The sequence below is a fragment of the Oncorhynchus masou genome, chromosome 15, assembly GCF_036934945.1.
Source record: "Oncorhynchus masou masou isolate Uvic2021 chromosome 15, UVic_Omas_1.1, whole genome shotgun sequence".
Taxonomy (NCBI): domain Eukaryota; kingdom Metazoa; phylum Chordata; class Actinopteri; order Salmoniformes; family Salmonidae; genus Oncorhynchus; species Oncorhynchus masou.
Window position 1 is genome coordinate 7,835,695 of NC_088226.1, and position 17,281 is coordinate 7,852,975.

A 17,281-nucleotide genomic window follows, 5' to 3' on the forward strand; every position below is an offset into this window, starting at 1 on the left:
CTACCGAGTAAAGTGAATCTAGTCCAATTTAGTTCAATTACTTAAGCCAAGATAGATACATTATCCTAACTCTCAGAAAAATAATACTTTAACTGCACACGACTGGCTATATTGCCATTTCACGCATAATGAGTTCATTGGAGTGTAGGATGAAATGCATGAGAAATGCAAACAAATTCAATGACGTAGAGCTAAAGCATCAATCGAACAGGAAGCGTGGACGTACACAGCGAATCAATTAAAGAGTGACGTAATGGTGCGCAACAACACTCCCGGGGTACGTTAGCCTACAAACTTGTTTGCTTGCCCCGCGACTGATCACATAGTGAGACCTAAGCAATAAAACATGTTAATCCGCGATAAAATAGACACGCCAAAAGGGTTCTAACAGGACCTTACTTATAGTTGATGCGTTCCATTATTTTGCGTTACTTTTCATTCCCTCTCTTTCTACATCTCATTCATGCGAATCACTTCCTGTAGTTAGCAAGTTAGCTTACGTTACTTGCAACATTTTCTCGCCATTGCGTCTTTAGTCGCTGATATAATCTTGCTTTGACACCGCGCCTGGTAAAATGAAACTACTTTCCACCTTAAATTGTATTAACTATGTACACACAAAAAAAAGTTACAAATAATTTATACATCTGGGTTATGAGGTTCCACCCAGTGAGGTGATGAAGTTGCTGTTCTCGTCCTTCCTGGTTAGGTACACTTGCTCACCGCTAGACACAAGCATGTGAAGAGCCAAGGCTGAAGAAAATGAGAATGTAGCTAGAATAGATATCTAGCTAGCGGGACTATTACCTGCTGTTGAGATGCAGAGGCTTTGGGGGTTGGCTAGCTACAACCGGTGGCTGAGTCTGTCTCCGTATCGCCGCGAAACAAACTTATTTTCAGTCGACAGCAGCCTCGCAAAGAACTCAGATCAAACTATAGTGTTCTCTTCTTCCCTCTCTTGCACTCCCTCACTCTCTTTTTTCTCTTTCCTTTTCCTTCTCTCGTCCACTAGCTAGTTAAATTCGCTCTTTGCGTTGTCAGTCGGGGTGCGGTCCAGAGGAGGCGGGGCCTATATGTTATGTCTCCGCCCTCCCAGCTTCTCCCAGCCAATGTTATAATAATCCTTACCATCTGGGCCAATAATGTTATTGAAGGGGCGTTTCCCAGTGAAGAAACTAGTGCCACTGGGCAAAAAAATCATGAACATGAAATAGTTGAGAGGAGGAGAAGGGGGGCACAGATAAGGTGGTGTTTAATGAAGGAGGTATGTGCACTGTAAGGATTTTTATGACCATATAAGTACCAGTCCATTCAGGATGGGCTACATCATCCAGGTCATCCCCTTGTGTCATTCGAATGGGGCTAGACTGGGGCTGCTTTGAAGCTCACTGCTTAGAGAGAACCTACCAAGGTTCATGTCAAGGAATCTACCACTACACAAACTGGGCTACAACTGTAGCCTACTGTTTTACTCTTTATCAATTTACCTTTATTTTGTCAGGTAAGTTAACTGAGAACACATTTTCAGTTAGTGATAGTATTACCATCACCACACTAATAATAGGGATATTTAGGGACACAGAAACACTATTGTCCGGAGAAACATACTGAAACTGAAACCACACTGAGGCATAATAAGTGTAGGTGTATGTGCATATGAAAATACACACCAAATAGACAAAACAACAATTCAGATGATTTTTCCACCCTAAGAAAAAAAAGGTAAATTGCATTAAATTGGTCAATAGCATTCCATGTGACAGAAACCTGTGCAAAGCACTTATTGTGTGATTGTGTGAATTGACATGTTTCAGATTATTGACAGGTAGACCTGGTCCACAGGGAAGTGTCTATTGTCAAACAAAAACAATGTACAATGCTGATAAGATAGAAAGCTGTCAACAGTGTCTTGCTGAATGATCAATAATCTTCCAGGAAATATAAAAATGGGCAAAAACAATAACAACTGAAAGAAGGAAGGTAGATTCAACAAACACAGGTGCATTCCTGTTGAGGTACAAAAGCCCACTCAGCTTTTACTGTCAGGGGCCGTCTTTTTCGGTCCTGTCCGGACCGACGGTCTTTTTTAGGTCTTTTTTGGTGCGGTTCAGAATGGCCTTGATTTCAACGTCTACGGACGTTGATTTTTGACAATAGACACTTCCCTGTGTATCAAGTCTATCTGAACCAATCATAGACGTCTACACTGAGTGTATAAAACATCAGGAACACCTTCCTAATATTTAGTTGCACAACCCTTTTGCCCTCAGAACAGCCTCAATTCGTCAGGACATGGACTCTACACGGTGTCAAAATGGTTCCACAGGGATGCTGGCCCATGTTGACTCCAATGCTTCCCACAGTTGTGTCAAGTTGGCTAGACATCCTTTGGGTGGTGGACCATTCTTGATAAATACAGGAAACTGTTGCGTGTAAAAAAAAACAGCAGCATTGCAGTACTTGACACAAACCGTTGCACCTGGCACCTACTACCATACACCGTTCAAAGGCACTTAAATAGTTTGTCTTACCCATTCACCCTCTGAATGGCACACAGACACAATCCATGTCTCAATTGTCTCAAGGCTTAAAAAGTATTCTTTAACCTGTCTCCTCCCCTTCATCTACACTGATTGAAGTGGATTTAACAAGTGACATCAATAAGGGATCATAGCTTTCACCTGGATTCACCTGATCACTCTGTGTCATATACACTCAGTGTATATTTGGTTCATGGTCCTTGATTTCAACGTCCACAGATGTCCGGACCGGCCTATACTTGGGCCAAACATAGAAGTGTATAATTGGTTAGGATTTGGTCTCGTCCGAACAGGCCATGATTTGGGCCAAACATAGATGTTCAGATTTTGTCCGGTCCAGCCTTGATTTAGCCCAAACATAGACGTCTATAATTGGTCCAGATTTAGTCCGTCCCATACCAGATCGAATCTGAACCAATCATCGGCATCTATGTTTCACAAGTTTGATCAGCACATTACATCACAGTAGATCACAGCAGTGTAAGGTATATTACAGTACACAATACAGTAAAGACAAGTAAAGTATAGTGCACTGTATTTTACCCTTCTTTACTCTAATGTACTCTACTGAACGAAACTATACTGTACTCTACTGAATTAAACTATACTGTACTCTACTGCACTGTACTCTACTGAATTAAACTCTATTGCATAGTACTGTACTCTACTGAATTAAACTATACTGTACTGTAGTTTATGCTACTGTACTAAACTCTACTGTACTGTACTGTACTCTACTGAATTAAACTATTCTGTACTCTACTCTAATGATTTCAACTCTACTGTACTGTACTCTACTGAATAAATCTCTACTCTCCTGTACCATACAGTACTGTATTGTACTGTACTGTATTCTTCTGTGTTCTACTGTACTAAACTGCCATACAGTACTGTGATGTTCAAACCTGTGAAACATAACCTAGACGTCTGTGATTCGTTCAGATTTGAATCTGGTCCACAAGACCACATTTGTACTTGTTTGTGGGCGGAGCTCATTAAAATAATACCCAGCATGCTTTGCACATATGTTGTTACATTTACATTTTAGTCATTCATTAGACGTTTTTATCCATAGTAACTTAAAGTCAGTGCATTCAACTAAGGTAGATAAACAATTACATATCACAGTCATGGCAATAAAACAAATCTGTAACCATTACACAGAATATTATTGTTGTTAAATTGGTCTGTTGGTTTACTCTGTATGTCAGTTTAGAATAAACTGCTTGCATGTTGTTTTTGTTCTCTCACACCTGAAGCGACAGGATTTCGTGGTTGAAATATCAAAATAAATTCTGAACCAATTTGGGGACAGGTCAAAAAAAAATAAAAAAAAGCATTAGGTTTTGTTGTGGAATTGTTAGATATTACCTATTAGATACTGCTGCACTGTCGGATCTAGAAGCGTATGCATTTTGCTACACATTCATGGCAGTTTAGCTAGCCAGCTTGCTGTTGATAGCTAATTTGTCCTGGGATATAAACATTGGCTTGTTATTTTACCTGAAATGCACAAGATCCACTAATTAATCCACAGATAAAACGGTAAACCAAATCAGTTTCTCATCATCTCTCCTCCTTCCTTCAGGCTTATTTTTTCTTCTTTGGACTTTATATGACAGTTGGCAAACACATTTCCAGTGCATTACTACAACTGACTGGACTGCAGACCTCAGTTAATCTTTCAATCACCCACGTGGGTATATGCTCCTAAAAACCAATGTGGAGATGGGAGAGGCCAGACTTGCAGGCATTGAGCGTCACAAATAGAACCAATTTCTATTTTAGCACCTGGCTACACAGACGCTCCGTGAGCAGTGTGGGTGCAATGATTGAATAACATATATGTGTACATTTATTTTGCAACGCTCGCGCACGTGACGTGAGCGGTGTCGTCAGCATGTCATGGAGTCAGTTTTAAAGCTTTTGAAAACGCTAACATAAGTGCATGTGATAGATGGGAGCAATAAAACAAATATTTCGTTGCAATCTTCACTTTGCTCCTCTTTCCCATATAGAGGTGTGAAAAATGAATGTGTTTTATTGCTTACTTAATTGAGAATCTATAGCAGTTGAAATCTGACCATGGAATCAATGATCGAAAATAAGTATTTTCAATGTCTGTAAATTACATATTTTCACATTTTGGAAAACATGTACTGGAAATGTCACGTTTTTTACTTTTTCAACACCTAAGATGCACCTGATTTCAACATCTGGAAAATGTTTATTTTTACATCTGGAATGTACGTCTTCTAACCTTCCATTCAGCACCTGAAATGCATGTGATGTCAACGTCTGGGAAATGCTTATTTCATTGTAATTTTGCTTACTGAGAGTAGTCTAGATACAGTAGCTGAGATTGCTAAAACTATGGCTGTAGTGAGAAGGGCAAGTTTTGCCCTCACTGGAAGCCAAGAGATGTACTATGGACAGCAGGCTGAAAAACTGGAGAGAACCAGATTTACTCCCAAGTAGAGCACTGCTGTGTGTATGTATGTGTATGTGTGTGTGTGGGTGTACCAAGGCTGCACAGCCTAGGCATATCCAGATCTCTGGACAAGTTTGCCTGGAAAGGAACCTTAAAATAACAATACTGGAAAACATAAGACAACAATTTCAACTTCATGGTTAAGTGATGGGGGAAGGGCTGGAATTGGGGGTAGAGTAGCAGAAGCAGAAGTGAAGAATGAGACTATGAAAGGATGAAAAAGAAAGAGGGGATGATATGAGCTGATGGATTCTAAGAGGGTAGAGAGCGTAAGTACATAGAGAGTGGTTCAGTACCACGTCTACCTAGTCATTCCATTGTGTTCCCCTGAGATCTGGAGAAGGTGAGAGTCTGACAGAACAAAGGCATTGCACCAGTGTACAGGCCACTAACAGCAGGAAGACAATACTCTTTGCAAAGAAAAAGGAAATGTGGCAAATGAACTACATTGAAGAAATGCCCAGGTGAAAATTAGTCTGGTGGAACAAGGAGAAAAGGGATAGAAGAAAGATGAAAGAGGAAGAATAAGGTCATTTAATACTTTGCACTCCTGACCTCACTCGTTCTCATCTTCACTCTCTCCTAGGGGTGACGCCGGCTCTGTACGCGTTCCAAATGACCTGAATTTGAAACAGATGATGTTGTGACCTCATTGGATAAACAAGGGTTAACACAACCAACATTGGCAAAAACATCCTCGACACAGGTGACATCAATATATTGACATACACAACCTATATCTCATGTGCACTTAACAGAAGCAGTCTGGGTAAACAGCTTTATTATAACTTTATTATTATAAGGATGACATAACGATTATTAGAGAAAGGAGTTATTCCAGACCACACAATATGATCAGCAAAAACTCAGGACCCTAAATATAGCCTAGAACTAACTAAAAGTATGAGCCAATAAAGGTAGAATATCTGTTAATAACAAGCAGAGAAATATGTTCAATGTTCAATATTACACTGTTCAATGTGTCAGCAGGTGTGGAATATGTCTGTGTTCAGGGGGAAATAATAAAGAAGGAAAATATATTTGAATATATATATATATTTAAAATAACATAAACTCAGCAAGAAAAGAAATGTCTATTTTTCAGGACCCTGTCTTTCAAAGATAATTAGTAAAAATCCAAATAACTTCACAGATCTTCATTGTAAAGGGTTGTAAACACTGTTTCCCATGCTTGTTCAATAAACCATAAACAATTAATGAACATGCACCTGTGGAACGGTCGTTAAGACACTAACAGTTTACAGACGTTAGGCATTTAAGGTCACAGTTATGAAAACTTAGGACACTAAAGAGGCCTTTCTACTGACTCTAAAAAACACCAAAAGAAAGATGCCCAGGGCCCCTCCCTGCTCATCTGCGTGAACGTGCCATAGGCATGCTGCAAGGAGGTGTGAGGACTGCAGATATGGCCAGGGCAATAAATTGCAATGTCTGTACTGTGAGACACCTAAGAAAGCGCGACAGGGAGACAGGACGGGCAGCTGATCGTCCTCGCAGTGGCAGACCACGTCTAACAACACCTGCACAGGATCGGTACATCCGAACATCACACCTGCGGGACAGGTACACGACGGCAACTACAACTGCCCGAGTTACACCAGGACCGTACAATCCCTCCATCAGTGCTCATACTGTCTGCAATAGACTGAGAGAGGCTGGACTGAGGGCTTGTAGGCCTGTTGTAAGACAGGTCCTCACCAGACATCACCGACAACAACGTCGCCTATGGGCACAAACCCACCGTCGCTGGACCAGACAGGACTGGCAAAAAGTGCTCTTCACTGATGAGTTGCGGTTTTGTCTGACCAGGGGCAACTTGCAGGTGCCTTGGTGGAAGAATGGTGTAACATTTCACAGCAAGAACTGGCAAATCTGGTGCAGTCCATGAGGAAGAGATGCACTGCAGTACTTAATGCAGCTGGTGGCCACACCAGATACTGACTGTTACTTTTGATTTTGACCCCCCCTTTGTTCAGGGACACATTATTCAATTTCTGTTAGTCACATGTCTGTGGAACTTGTTCATTTTATGTCTCAGTTGTTGAATCTTGTTATGTTCAATCAAATATTTACACGTTACGTGTACAAAGAATTAAAGCAGAAAAACATGATTAATGTTCGACTTGTTCAACGTTATACTGTTCTGTGTGGAATGTGTCTGTGTTTGTTCCTGCATATTTTGCAACTGTGCATCACATATAGCACACGTCAACCCTGACAAACATGCCATGTAGAAAAATCAATACATCGCTCAGTTGGGAAATACAAGGAATTTAGCCCGGGGGTCAAGAGTCTCCTCTGAGCATTACCAGATGCTGAGGGAGCAGAAAGGAAGGGATTTGGGAAAGATATGTGCAGCCGCCCATCCAGACCTAATCTTAGTTCTACATCATACTCTGCTCAATCATAGTCACAACAGGAGTGACAGGACACAACAAAGTGATTTGGGCCCAGACGGCAGCAACGAGGGATTAAAACAGAAGACAAGCAGCCTATAACCAAGAGTTGATAACCAAATATGGAGACACACTCCTGACCTCACTTTGTCCCTTCTCCCTTGCTATGACAGTCTCTCTCTCTTTCACCTGCAGTTGTCATAGCAACTGGGTGTGTCTGTAATTCTGGGTGTGTAAAGTCACATCATCTGCTCTGAAAGAAAGGGACCCATTGACTCGCACAATGTGAACAGGCTGGTATGAGTTCATTGAGCTCTTTTACACACCAATAGCTTCTGTGAATTCATGTATGTGTATTCATATGTGAGAGTAATGTGTGTGGGCCAGCCTGCATGTGTGTCAGACCTGTAAGTGATTGGAGTGCTTTATCCTGTTTATTCCAGATAAAAACCATATCTAAACATGGTGTGACACATATTAAGCATACAACACATTGGAATATGAGCCTAACGGATATCTGTAGAAACACATTGTTTTGATTACCAGCATCCAACAACTTGCTGTTGTTTTACACCATTCACCAATAATGTCAAACCCCCTGCCAAAACTATTTACGCAGCTCACTTAAATTTAGCCAGCTTGTCTTGACATGACAGAGTATGGCTGTGTGAAAGTATTTTTGTGTGTCCTTAAATGGCATAGAGCATCCCTGAGGGGCAATGTCCAAACACAACCGCAATGTTATTAAAAACAGCTCCAGCATGCCAAATATGCTGTCATGAAATTATAGTAGTAGAACACAATTTATTCCTTCATTTGTCCTTTTCAGCATCCCTCGCGTCTTCCCTCCCCCAGTAATCAGTGCACAGGAAAGGGTGATAAGACAGACCCATGTTGACTCACAAAATTCTGGAATGTAGAGAAAAGAGGAGGCTCCTTTTCTTTCATATTCTCTTTCCCACTCAGCAGTAATCAACTCTCATAGCCAAAATATAAGTTCAGATCATGTATACAGTACGTATAAAAAGTATACATTGTTCATTGAGGCAGCAGGTAGCCTAGTGGTTAGAGCGTTGTGTCAGTAACCGAGAAGTTGCTAAATCGAATCCCCAGCAGACAAGGTAAAAATCTGTAGTTCTGCCCCTGGATAAGGCAGTTAACCCACAGTTCCTAGGCCCTCATTGTAAATAAGAATTTGTTCTTAACTGACTTGCTAATTTAAATAAAGGTTAAATATAAAATAAATGTACATGATGAGGAAAAGGTGGGGGCGATAAAGAGAAACGGTGTCTGCTTTGTGTATGGTACACTTACATTTGCCTGGAACAGAATGGACATTCGACAGGCTGGAGGGTATGTGTTTGAAATATGAATAGACCTAAGTATTTACTATAAACACAGAATACTCTTGGGCTGTGCCAGGTATGGCCGTTGTTACAGCATCACACACATTCCAAAGGCATTTTGACTATGTGGCACAGGCAGGGCCAGTCAAATTATCCCACAACAAACATTACAAGTTTTAGAGTATGAGAAAAGCAGAGAGAGATGGCAGAAGAATTCTGCAACTCTCCCTTCTCAGCCCGTTTGTTCAGCAGTCACTGGCTTCCCCAGTCTTTTTTGCCTTATATGGTAACAGAGTGGTTGAGAGAGAGAGAGAGACAGCGGGAGCGAGGATGGAGGTGTGGTCTATTGTTTTTGGCGGAAGAGGTGTAGGGTTACACTACTCATAAACCTTTCCAGCATTCCGTCATCTCTTCACCTCATTCCTATGACTAATGTCACGTTCATAAACAAGTGGGAGGTGGGAATTTACCAGTTGTGAAGTCGTAAATACAAGGTGGATGCATTCATGTGCTTTGAACTTGTTGAGAAACGCTGATTGGCTAATGACCAACAAGCTGCCTAAACCAAAAACTAAAACTACAGCTATAATGCTTGTAAAGAAATTATAGTGTTCAAAAACCCTATTAATAGATTGCTTTTTATAAATAATGTTTTGTTATTGCATTTATCTGCTGAAAATGCTGTTAACGAGGTAATTTCTTTAGTAGTTGATGTCAGAGGTCAGCATGTGGGAAAAGTGGGAGCTCAGGATGATAGATGAGTTTCCCACTAGTGATTACCAGTTGAAGGTGCGTAAAAGTAGATTTTTCCCAGACATATGTGGTAAATTCTAATTTCCCACTTGGTTACAAACACAGCATAAGTCAGACAAAGAGTAGTTAAAGGCCCAATGCAGCCTTTTTATATCAATAGCAAATAATTTCAGGGTAACAACTAAGTACCTTACTGTAATAGATTTTTACTAGAACTCTCTTTGGAACTCTTTGTTATTAGTCTATTAACTAATTTACTGCAGTGTGGGAATGACCCTGTGTGTTGTCATGTGAGACGGAATGACAACTGGAGAGGGGGGGGTCAGAGCCAGGTGCCTACCTCGACAGCTTGGTGGTGGTGGTGTTGGGGGGGTGGGGTAGAGAGAGGGGTAATTTAGAGGAGTTAAGTGGAGGCTGGGGTGGGGCATGCTTCAGCCTTCCACACCATTACACTGATGAGAGGGGGATGAAACAAGTAAAGACAGAGAGAGAAACAGAGACAGACTGATTAAATAGAAACTGAAGTAAAGGATAAAACTGAAAATACAGGAGGATGGAGAGACATGAAATGGAAAAGAGGAGAAACTGAATGGGGGATAAATAGGCCGTCATTGTAAATAAGAATTTGTTCTTAACTGACTTGCCTCGTTAAATAAAAATAAATAATTAAATGAGAAGGAAAAGAATGTGGCACGGTAGCTATAGACAGAAGACTATTCCAGCTTATTAGGGCCATACAGAAGTTTGTCAGTAATGGTGAGAACATCACACCCATTCTACTAGAAAGAAATATGTAAATTAATCTGCGTGACAGAAAACATCCCTGCCTCCCAGGCAAACAAACATCACACCATCATCCTTAGTCAACATTCCATCACCACTCCCCTAACTAGACTGCCCACATAGTTAACAAGGGAATCACATGGCTGAAATATTACCACAACTGATTAGATGTAAACTTCATATTTGGCATAGCCCCAAAAATAAAATGATAAAGAATATAATTTTACAGCTAAAGAAGTCATATATAGGTCTAAAGTCCTCCAATATTACTATGAAACCACTTCCTCGTGATTCTTAGTCCTTTACCGCATGTAATAGTAGACCACAAACCAATTCACACTCCAAATATAGAACACCTTTAATATCTTTTATTTATTCTCTTGGTCATATTACATAGTTTGAAATAAAATCTCAATCGAACCCATATAACCATATTTGTGTTTCCCGATTATCTCAAATTTCTCAGTCAAAACCAAGAGACAGACTGAGAAACTCATACAGAGATACATCCATCCAACTCACATTAGGCATAATGGTGTAAAATGACGGTGTAGCCAACAATGCTTGGGGAAGGCCACACTTGAGTGGACTAAGCAGGAACTGCAAGGAGAGCATCATCACAGCTCATTCACCAATATCACATTTCCTGTTAACGTCCCTCCCCACTTAATACTAATATAGTACCCGTACAATGCAGTAAAGTACAGCAGTGTAGTTGCCCACCCTAAACAATCTATTGTAGTAAACTGGTACACACTGGCTCAGGCTGCTCTACCAGTTTCCACAGGGTGGGGCCATTATATTACAGGTTGGGGCCATTACATTACATTACAGGTTGATGGAGGGAGGAAACCGCTGCAAGATGGGAGCATTATATGAGTAAAGAGGGGAATTGAAGTTCACACAAGCACACGCCCATCATTAGACAATAGACAGATAATACAAAGCAGAGAGGTTAGGGATGGGTGTGAGCGTGTGCCTGTTTTTCAGGTGGGGTTGTGGTCAAGTGGGGTTGTGGTCAAGTGGTGGGTGGGTTGTTAGTTGTTTTAAACAGGTTCAACATGGCCATGAAGCACTGAGGACCAGGCCAGGCTCAGACAACAATGGGGTCATAAGGGGTTGGATCACAGGGATGTGATTGACATGTTCATTGTCCAACGAGCTTGCTGACAAATGAGTCGAGCGCCTCATCATCTTTGATTCCCACAAACTGGTCGATGACATCACCTCCTCGCATGGCGACTACCGTGGGGACCGCCGATACCTGTAGAGAGAAGTAGAGGTCAGTAACCACAATGACATCAGTCAAAGGCACTGTTCCAGAACAAAATTCATCCTTCCTTCCTTCCTTATAGTAATCCCTGATCTGATCTGACTGGGTTGCTGTAAGCTATTTAGTGGAATCCCTGCTTTCACAAATCCCACCACTTTAGATCAGGAATTACTTCAAGAAAGGAAGGAAAGAAGGTCACATTTTCTAACTAACATTCACAATATCAATCAATAATTTCAACAGCTTCCACTTACCCCATATTCAATGGCCAAGTCTGTGTGGTCGTCTATGTCAACCTTTGCCATGGCAACTTTGCCTTTCTGTTTGGCGACAGCTTTCTCTAATCTTGGCCCGAGTATCTTGCAGGGACCACACCACCTTCATAGAACAAACATGGGATTTCTGGTTAGAACTAATAATACTGAATGTATTTGTGAAATTTCAATCAAAAGTCTCCACAAAATAATAATAAATATATATACACACACACACACAGCTCAAAATAATAAAAGGGAACACTTAAACAACACAATGTAACTCCAAGTCAATCACACTTCTGTGAAATCAAACTGTCCACATAGGAAGCATCACTGATTGACAAATTTCCTGGCTGATGTTTTGGTCACTTTTGAATGCTGGCGGTGCTTTCACTCTAGTGGTAGCATGAGACGGAGTCTACAACCCACACAAGTGGCTCAGGTAATGAAGCTCATCCTGGATGGCACAGCGTAGTTTCCAGAGCATGGAGGCGCTACCAGGGGACAGGCCAGTACATCAGGAGACGTGGAGGAGGCCGTAGGAGGGCAACAAACCAGCAGCAGGACCGCTACCTTGCCAGTGCCCTGCAAAATGACCTCCAGCAGGCCACAAATGTGCATGTGTCTGCTCAAACGGTCAGAAACAGACTCCATGAGGGTGGTATGAGGGCCCGACGTCCACAGGTGGGGGTTGTGCTTACAGCCCAACACCGTGCAGGACGTTTGGCATTTGCCAGAGAACACCAAGATTGGCAAATTCACCACTGGCGCCCTGTGCTCTTCACAGATGAAAGCAGGTTCACACTGAGCACGTGACAGACGTGACAGTCTGGAGACGCCGTGGAGAACGTTCTGCAACATCCTCCAGCATGACCGGTTTGGCAGTGGGTCAGTCATGGGGTGGGGTGGCATTTCTTTGGGGGTCCGCACAGCCCTCCATGTGCTCGCCAGAGGTAGCCTGATTGCCATTAGGTACCGAGATGAGATCCTCAGACCCCTTGTGAGACCATATGCTGGTGCGGTTGGTCCTGGGTTCCTCCTAATGCAAGACAATGCTAGACCTCATGTGGCTGGAGTGTGTCAGCAGTTCCTGCAAGAGGAAGGCATTGATGCTATGGACTGGCCCGCCCGTTCCCCAGACCTGAATCCAATTGAGCACATCAGGGACATCATGTCTCGCTCCATCCATGCTTTAGTCCAGGTCTGGGAGGAGATCCCTCAGGAGACCATCCGCCACCTCATCAGGAGCATGCCCAGGCATTGTAGGGAGGTCATACAGGCACGTGGAGGCCACACACACTACTGAGCCTCATTTTGACTTGTTTTAAGGATATTACATCAAAGTTGGATCAGCCTGTAGTGTGGTTTTCCACTTTCATTTTGAGTGACTCCAAATCCAGACCTCCATGGGTTGATACATTTGTGTGTGATTTTGTTGTCAGCACATTCAACTATGTAAAGAAAAAAGTATTTAATAAGAATATTTCATTCATTCAGATCTAGGATGTGTTATTTTAGTGTTCCCTTTATTTTTTTGAGCAGTATGTATGTGTGTGTATATATATATATATGAGTACAGAATAGAACCTGACAATAACATTAAATTGTTGCCGAGCAAGACAATGTCAACAAGTTGGCAAAAACATAATCCAGGGCAACACTGACCACCATGCATATCAAGGTCATGTGTCTCATGTTTACTGTATATACATACAGTGCCTTGCAAAAGTATTCACCCTCCTTGGCATTTTTCCTATTTTTTTGCATTACAACCTGTAATTTAATTACCTTCAGAAGTCACATAATTAGTTAAATAAAGTCCACCTGTGTGCAATCTAAATGCCACATGATCTCACCTGTTCTGAAAGGCCCCAGAGTTTGCAACACCACTAAGCAAGGGGCACAATGAAGAACAAGGAGCTCTCCAAACAGGTCAGGGACAAAGTTGTGGAAGTACAGATCAGTGTTGGGTTATAAAAAAAATATCAGAAACTTTGAACATCTGACAGAGCACCATTAAATACATTATTTTAAAAAATGGATAGAATATGGCACCACAACAAACCTGCCAAGAGAGGGCCACCCACAAACTCACGGACCATTATGTATGTACATATTCTTATTCATTCCTTCACACTTGTGTGTATAAGGTAATTGTGAAATTATTGTGAGATTACTCGTTGGATACTACTGCATTGTCGGAACTAGAAGCACGAGCATTTCGCTACACATCTGCTAACAATGTGGATGTGACAAATAAAATTTGATTTTGATTTGACCAGGCAAGGAGGGCATTAATCAGAGAGGCAACAAAGAGACTAAAGATAACCCTGAAGGAGGAGTATCTGTCCATAGGACCACTTTAAGCCGTACACTCCACAGAGCTGGGCTTTACGGAAGAGTGGCCAGAAAACAGCCATTGCTGTAAGCAAACATGTTTGGTATTTGCCAAAGGGCATGTGGGAGACTCCCCAAACATATGGAAGAAGGTACTCTGGTTAGATGAGACTAAAATTGAGCTTTCTGACCATCAAGGAAAACACTATGTCTGGCGCAAACCCAACACCTCATCACCCCGAGAATACCATCCCCACAGTGAAGCGTGGTGGCAGCACTATGCTGTGGGGATGTTTTTCCCCATCGGCAGGGACTGGAAAACTGGTCAGAATTGAAGGAATGATGGATGCAGCTAAATATAGGGACATTTGAGGGAAACCTGTTTCAGTCTTCCAGAGATTTGAGACTGGGACGGAGGTTCACCTTCCAGCAGGACAATGACCTTAAGCATACTGTTAAAGCATCCCTCGAGTGGTTTAAGGGGAAACATTTAAATGTCTTGGAATGGCCTAGTCAAAGCCCAGACCTCAATACTTTTGAGAATCTGTGGTATGACTTAAAGCTAGCTGTACACCAGAAGAACCCATCCAACTTGAAGGAGCCAGAGCAGTTTTGCCTTGAAGAATGGGCAAAAATCCCAGTGGCTAGATGTGCCAAGCTTATAGAAACATACCCCAAGAGACTTGCAGCTGGAATTGCCGTAAAAGGTGGCTCTACAAAGTATTGACTTTGGGGGGTGATTAGTTATGCACGCTCAAGTTCTGTTTTTTTGTCTTAATACTTGCTTATCTCACAAAAAATATTTTGAATCTTCAAAGTCATAGGCATGCGTAAATCAAATTATACATTTTTTAAAATGGGGAGGGGGGGGGGGGTTGTATTCCAGGTTGTAAGGCAACAAAATAGGAAAAATGCCAAAGGTTGAATACTTTCGCAAGCCACTGTGTGTTTTCATGCATGTATATTCATTCAGGCTGTGAATGTAATTTTCTAGAGCAGGGGTGTCAAACTCATTCCATGGAGGGCCTAGTGTCTGCTGGGGTTTGGTTTTTCCTTTCAATTAAGACCTAGACAACCAGGTGTGGGGAGTTCCTTACTAAACAGTGACCTTCATACATCAAGCCCAAGGGAGGAGCGAAAACCCACAGGCACTTTGCCCTACATTGAATGAGTTTGACACGTTGTAGAAGAGCATGAACCCAATGTTGCTGTCCTGGCATTGCCTCTCGTTGTGTAACCTCAAATTATCTCCCTCCAATGGAAACACCATCAGATGTCAAGCCATGCAGCCAGACACATACAGTATGGGTAAGGTGTTGTTATCACACATGATATGTACTCAGTCACAACTTTCACTGTTATGCTTTAGTCTTACAATAGGAAAGCTGTTGAGCATGTTATGCCAACTCAATATAATTGATAAATACATTCACCTGTTGGGTGCATTGTTGACAAAGCTATGGTCAGGTTTACAAGCCTTGTTGTAAACCATAATTTGATACCTTCTATAAAAATTGTTTCCTGCTGTCATCTCAGTTGTCTAATTCCAACAGGCAGACAGATGCTTATCCATGTATTCTCTCTTAGGGACTTCGCTTTCTCATTAGAGGGTAGTTTGTAAATGCTGTAAGTGGAGCCTAATATCCCCTCTGGGGGTCCATGAAGCATATTAATTAATTAATCTATTAGCTACTCACTGGGCATGGAAGTCAATAAGCACAGGCAGCTCACTGTTGATGACTCTCTCTGTGAAGTCCTCATGGTCCTGCACATTGAAGGAGACCTCTCTGCGGGAAGTGTGGGGCAGGGAGCGGGGCAGAGTGCATTTGGGGGAAAGGAGGGATAGAAGGGTAGTGGAGGAACGCAGAGAGGTAGAGAAGGAGGAGGTGGAGGCCGGGAGACAGCGAAGGTCTTTTACTGAGAAGGTCCAAATTCTACGGACTAGCAGCCGGTGAGCCATCTGAAATGAGACATATAGGGGGAAGAGAACAGAAGAATGATCAATAAATGTAATTTCATGTCACCATAATAGAAAACAGGGCCACTACTCAGGCAGAGCTACTATGGTTGGACAGTGACATCAGGGGGAGGACACCTATAGAAGACATTAATGTTTACCACCATACAGTAGTAACATGTAGGTGTGTGAGAGATGGCTGGCTTAGTGGCAATGCACAACATAAACAGCTGGGAACAAGATTCAAACAGATTCCTAGTTAGCTAAAGTCACTGACAACTGCTGATGGGGGGAGGCAATAAACCACCACAAAGAGTTAAGATAGTTATTTTTGTGGCTTGACCATCCAATAGAACGGCGTCGTGTTTCGCACCCATTGTGTGAGTATTTACGAACTGGGTTTAGCTTTTTCTTCGAATAACAACCTCCGTGTGACTTTCTTCCTTCTCTCTTTCCACGCGCCTGTGTCCTCCCATTATAAAACGCCCACATCCACACCTGAGCAAAACTACTGCCATTACGTATCAATGTCACCCAGAATATCATTGTAGTGACACAGACAAATAACACAAAACACTTACCGTTCTGTACACTATCGTCCTGTATGAAGTACTTCCGTTTACAGTTCAGATTAAAGAGAACGCACAGGTTATTTGTAAATCTCATGTATGAGCGAGTAGCGCCGCCACGAGTTAAAATTTAGAACTACAGTGGCACCAGTGCACTTGAAGGGCTATGAAAGGTTCTCTGGCAAAACAATGGGAAAACCTGGAGATAGAGGTGAGGTGGATATGCAAATCGTGGAGACCCCACCACACGGAATCACAGAGGTACTGGCGGCTGCTTTAATCGACGTCTACGTCATCGGTGCCCGGGGAGCAGTTCTTTGGGGTTAACTGCCTTTCTCAAGGACAGAACGGTATATTTCTTTCACCTTTACGGATCAGGGATTCAAACCAGCGACATTTCGGTTACTGCACCAACGCTCTAAACCGCTATAAGCTATCTGCCTACAAAGTTCACTGCATTGAGCTCAGGCACCTATAAATTCACCTAAGCGAAATTGTCAATATAGGTACCATGCTGGCCCTTTCTCTTCAGAGAGCTATTCATTCATAATTGATGGG

The 17,281-nt window shown here is 42.1% G+C and overlaps 2 protein-coding genes across 4 annotated transcripts in view; both read right to left on the reverse strand.

Annotated features, from left to right (window-relative positions):
- The window catches only part of LOC135555470 (myosin-9-like), a 31,277-nt gene extending 30,226 nt beyond the window's left edge, over positions 1 to 1,051 (reverse strand). For both annotated transcript variants that reach the window (XM_064987924.1, XM_064987923.1), the window contains exon 1: positions 808 to 1,051. The gene's annotated coding sequence lies outside the window, so the exon portion shown is untranslated. The remainder of the gene's footprint in view (positions 1 to 807) is intronic.
- A 9,632-nt stretch (positions 1,052 to 10,683) lies between these two features.
- LOC135555471 (thioredoxin, mitochondrial-like) lies at positions 10,684 to 16,809 on the reverse strand. 2 transcript variants are annotated; one of them, XM_064987927.1, is made up of 4 exons: positions 16,736 to 16,809; positions 15,895 to 16,157; positions 11,858 to 11,981; positions 10,684 to 11,594 (listed from the first exon to the last, which is right to left on the reverse strand). In XM_064987927.1, the coding sequence occupies exons 2-4, from the start codon at positions 16,155 to 16,157 to the stop codon at positions 11,478 to 11,480; spliced, it is 504 nt and encodes a 167-aa protein (XP_064843999.1). In that variant the 5' UTR covers positions 16,736 to 16,809; the 3' UTR covers positions 10,684 to 11,477. The 2 variants fall into 2 exon arrangements, with proteins under 2 accessions (XP_064843999.1, XP_064843998.1); XM_064987926.1 differs by lacking the exon at positions 16,736 to 16,809 and adding an exon at positions 16,580 to 16,645.
- Between the last annotated feature and the right edge of the window lie 472 nt (positions 16,810 to 17,281).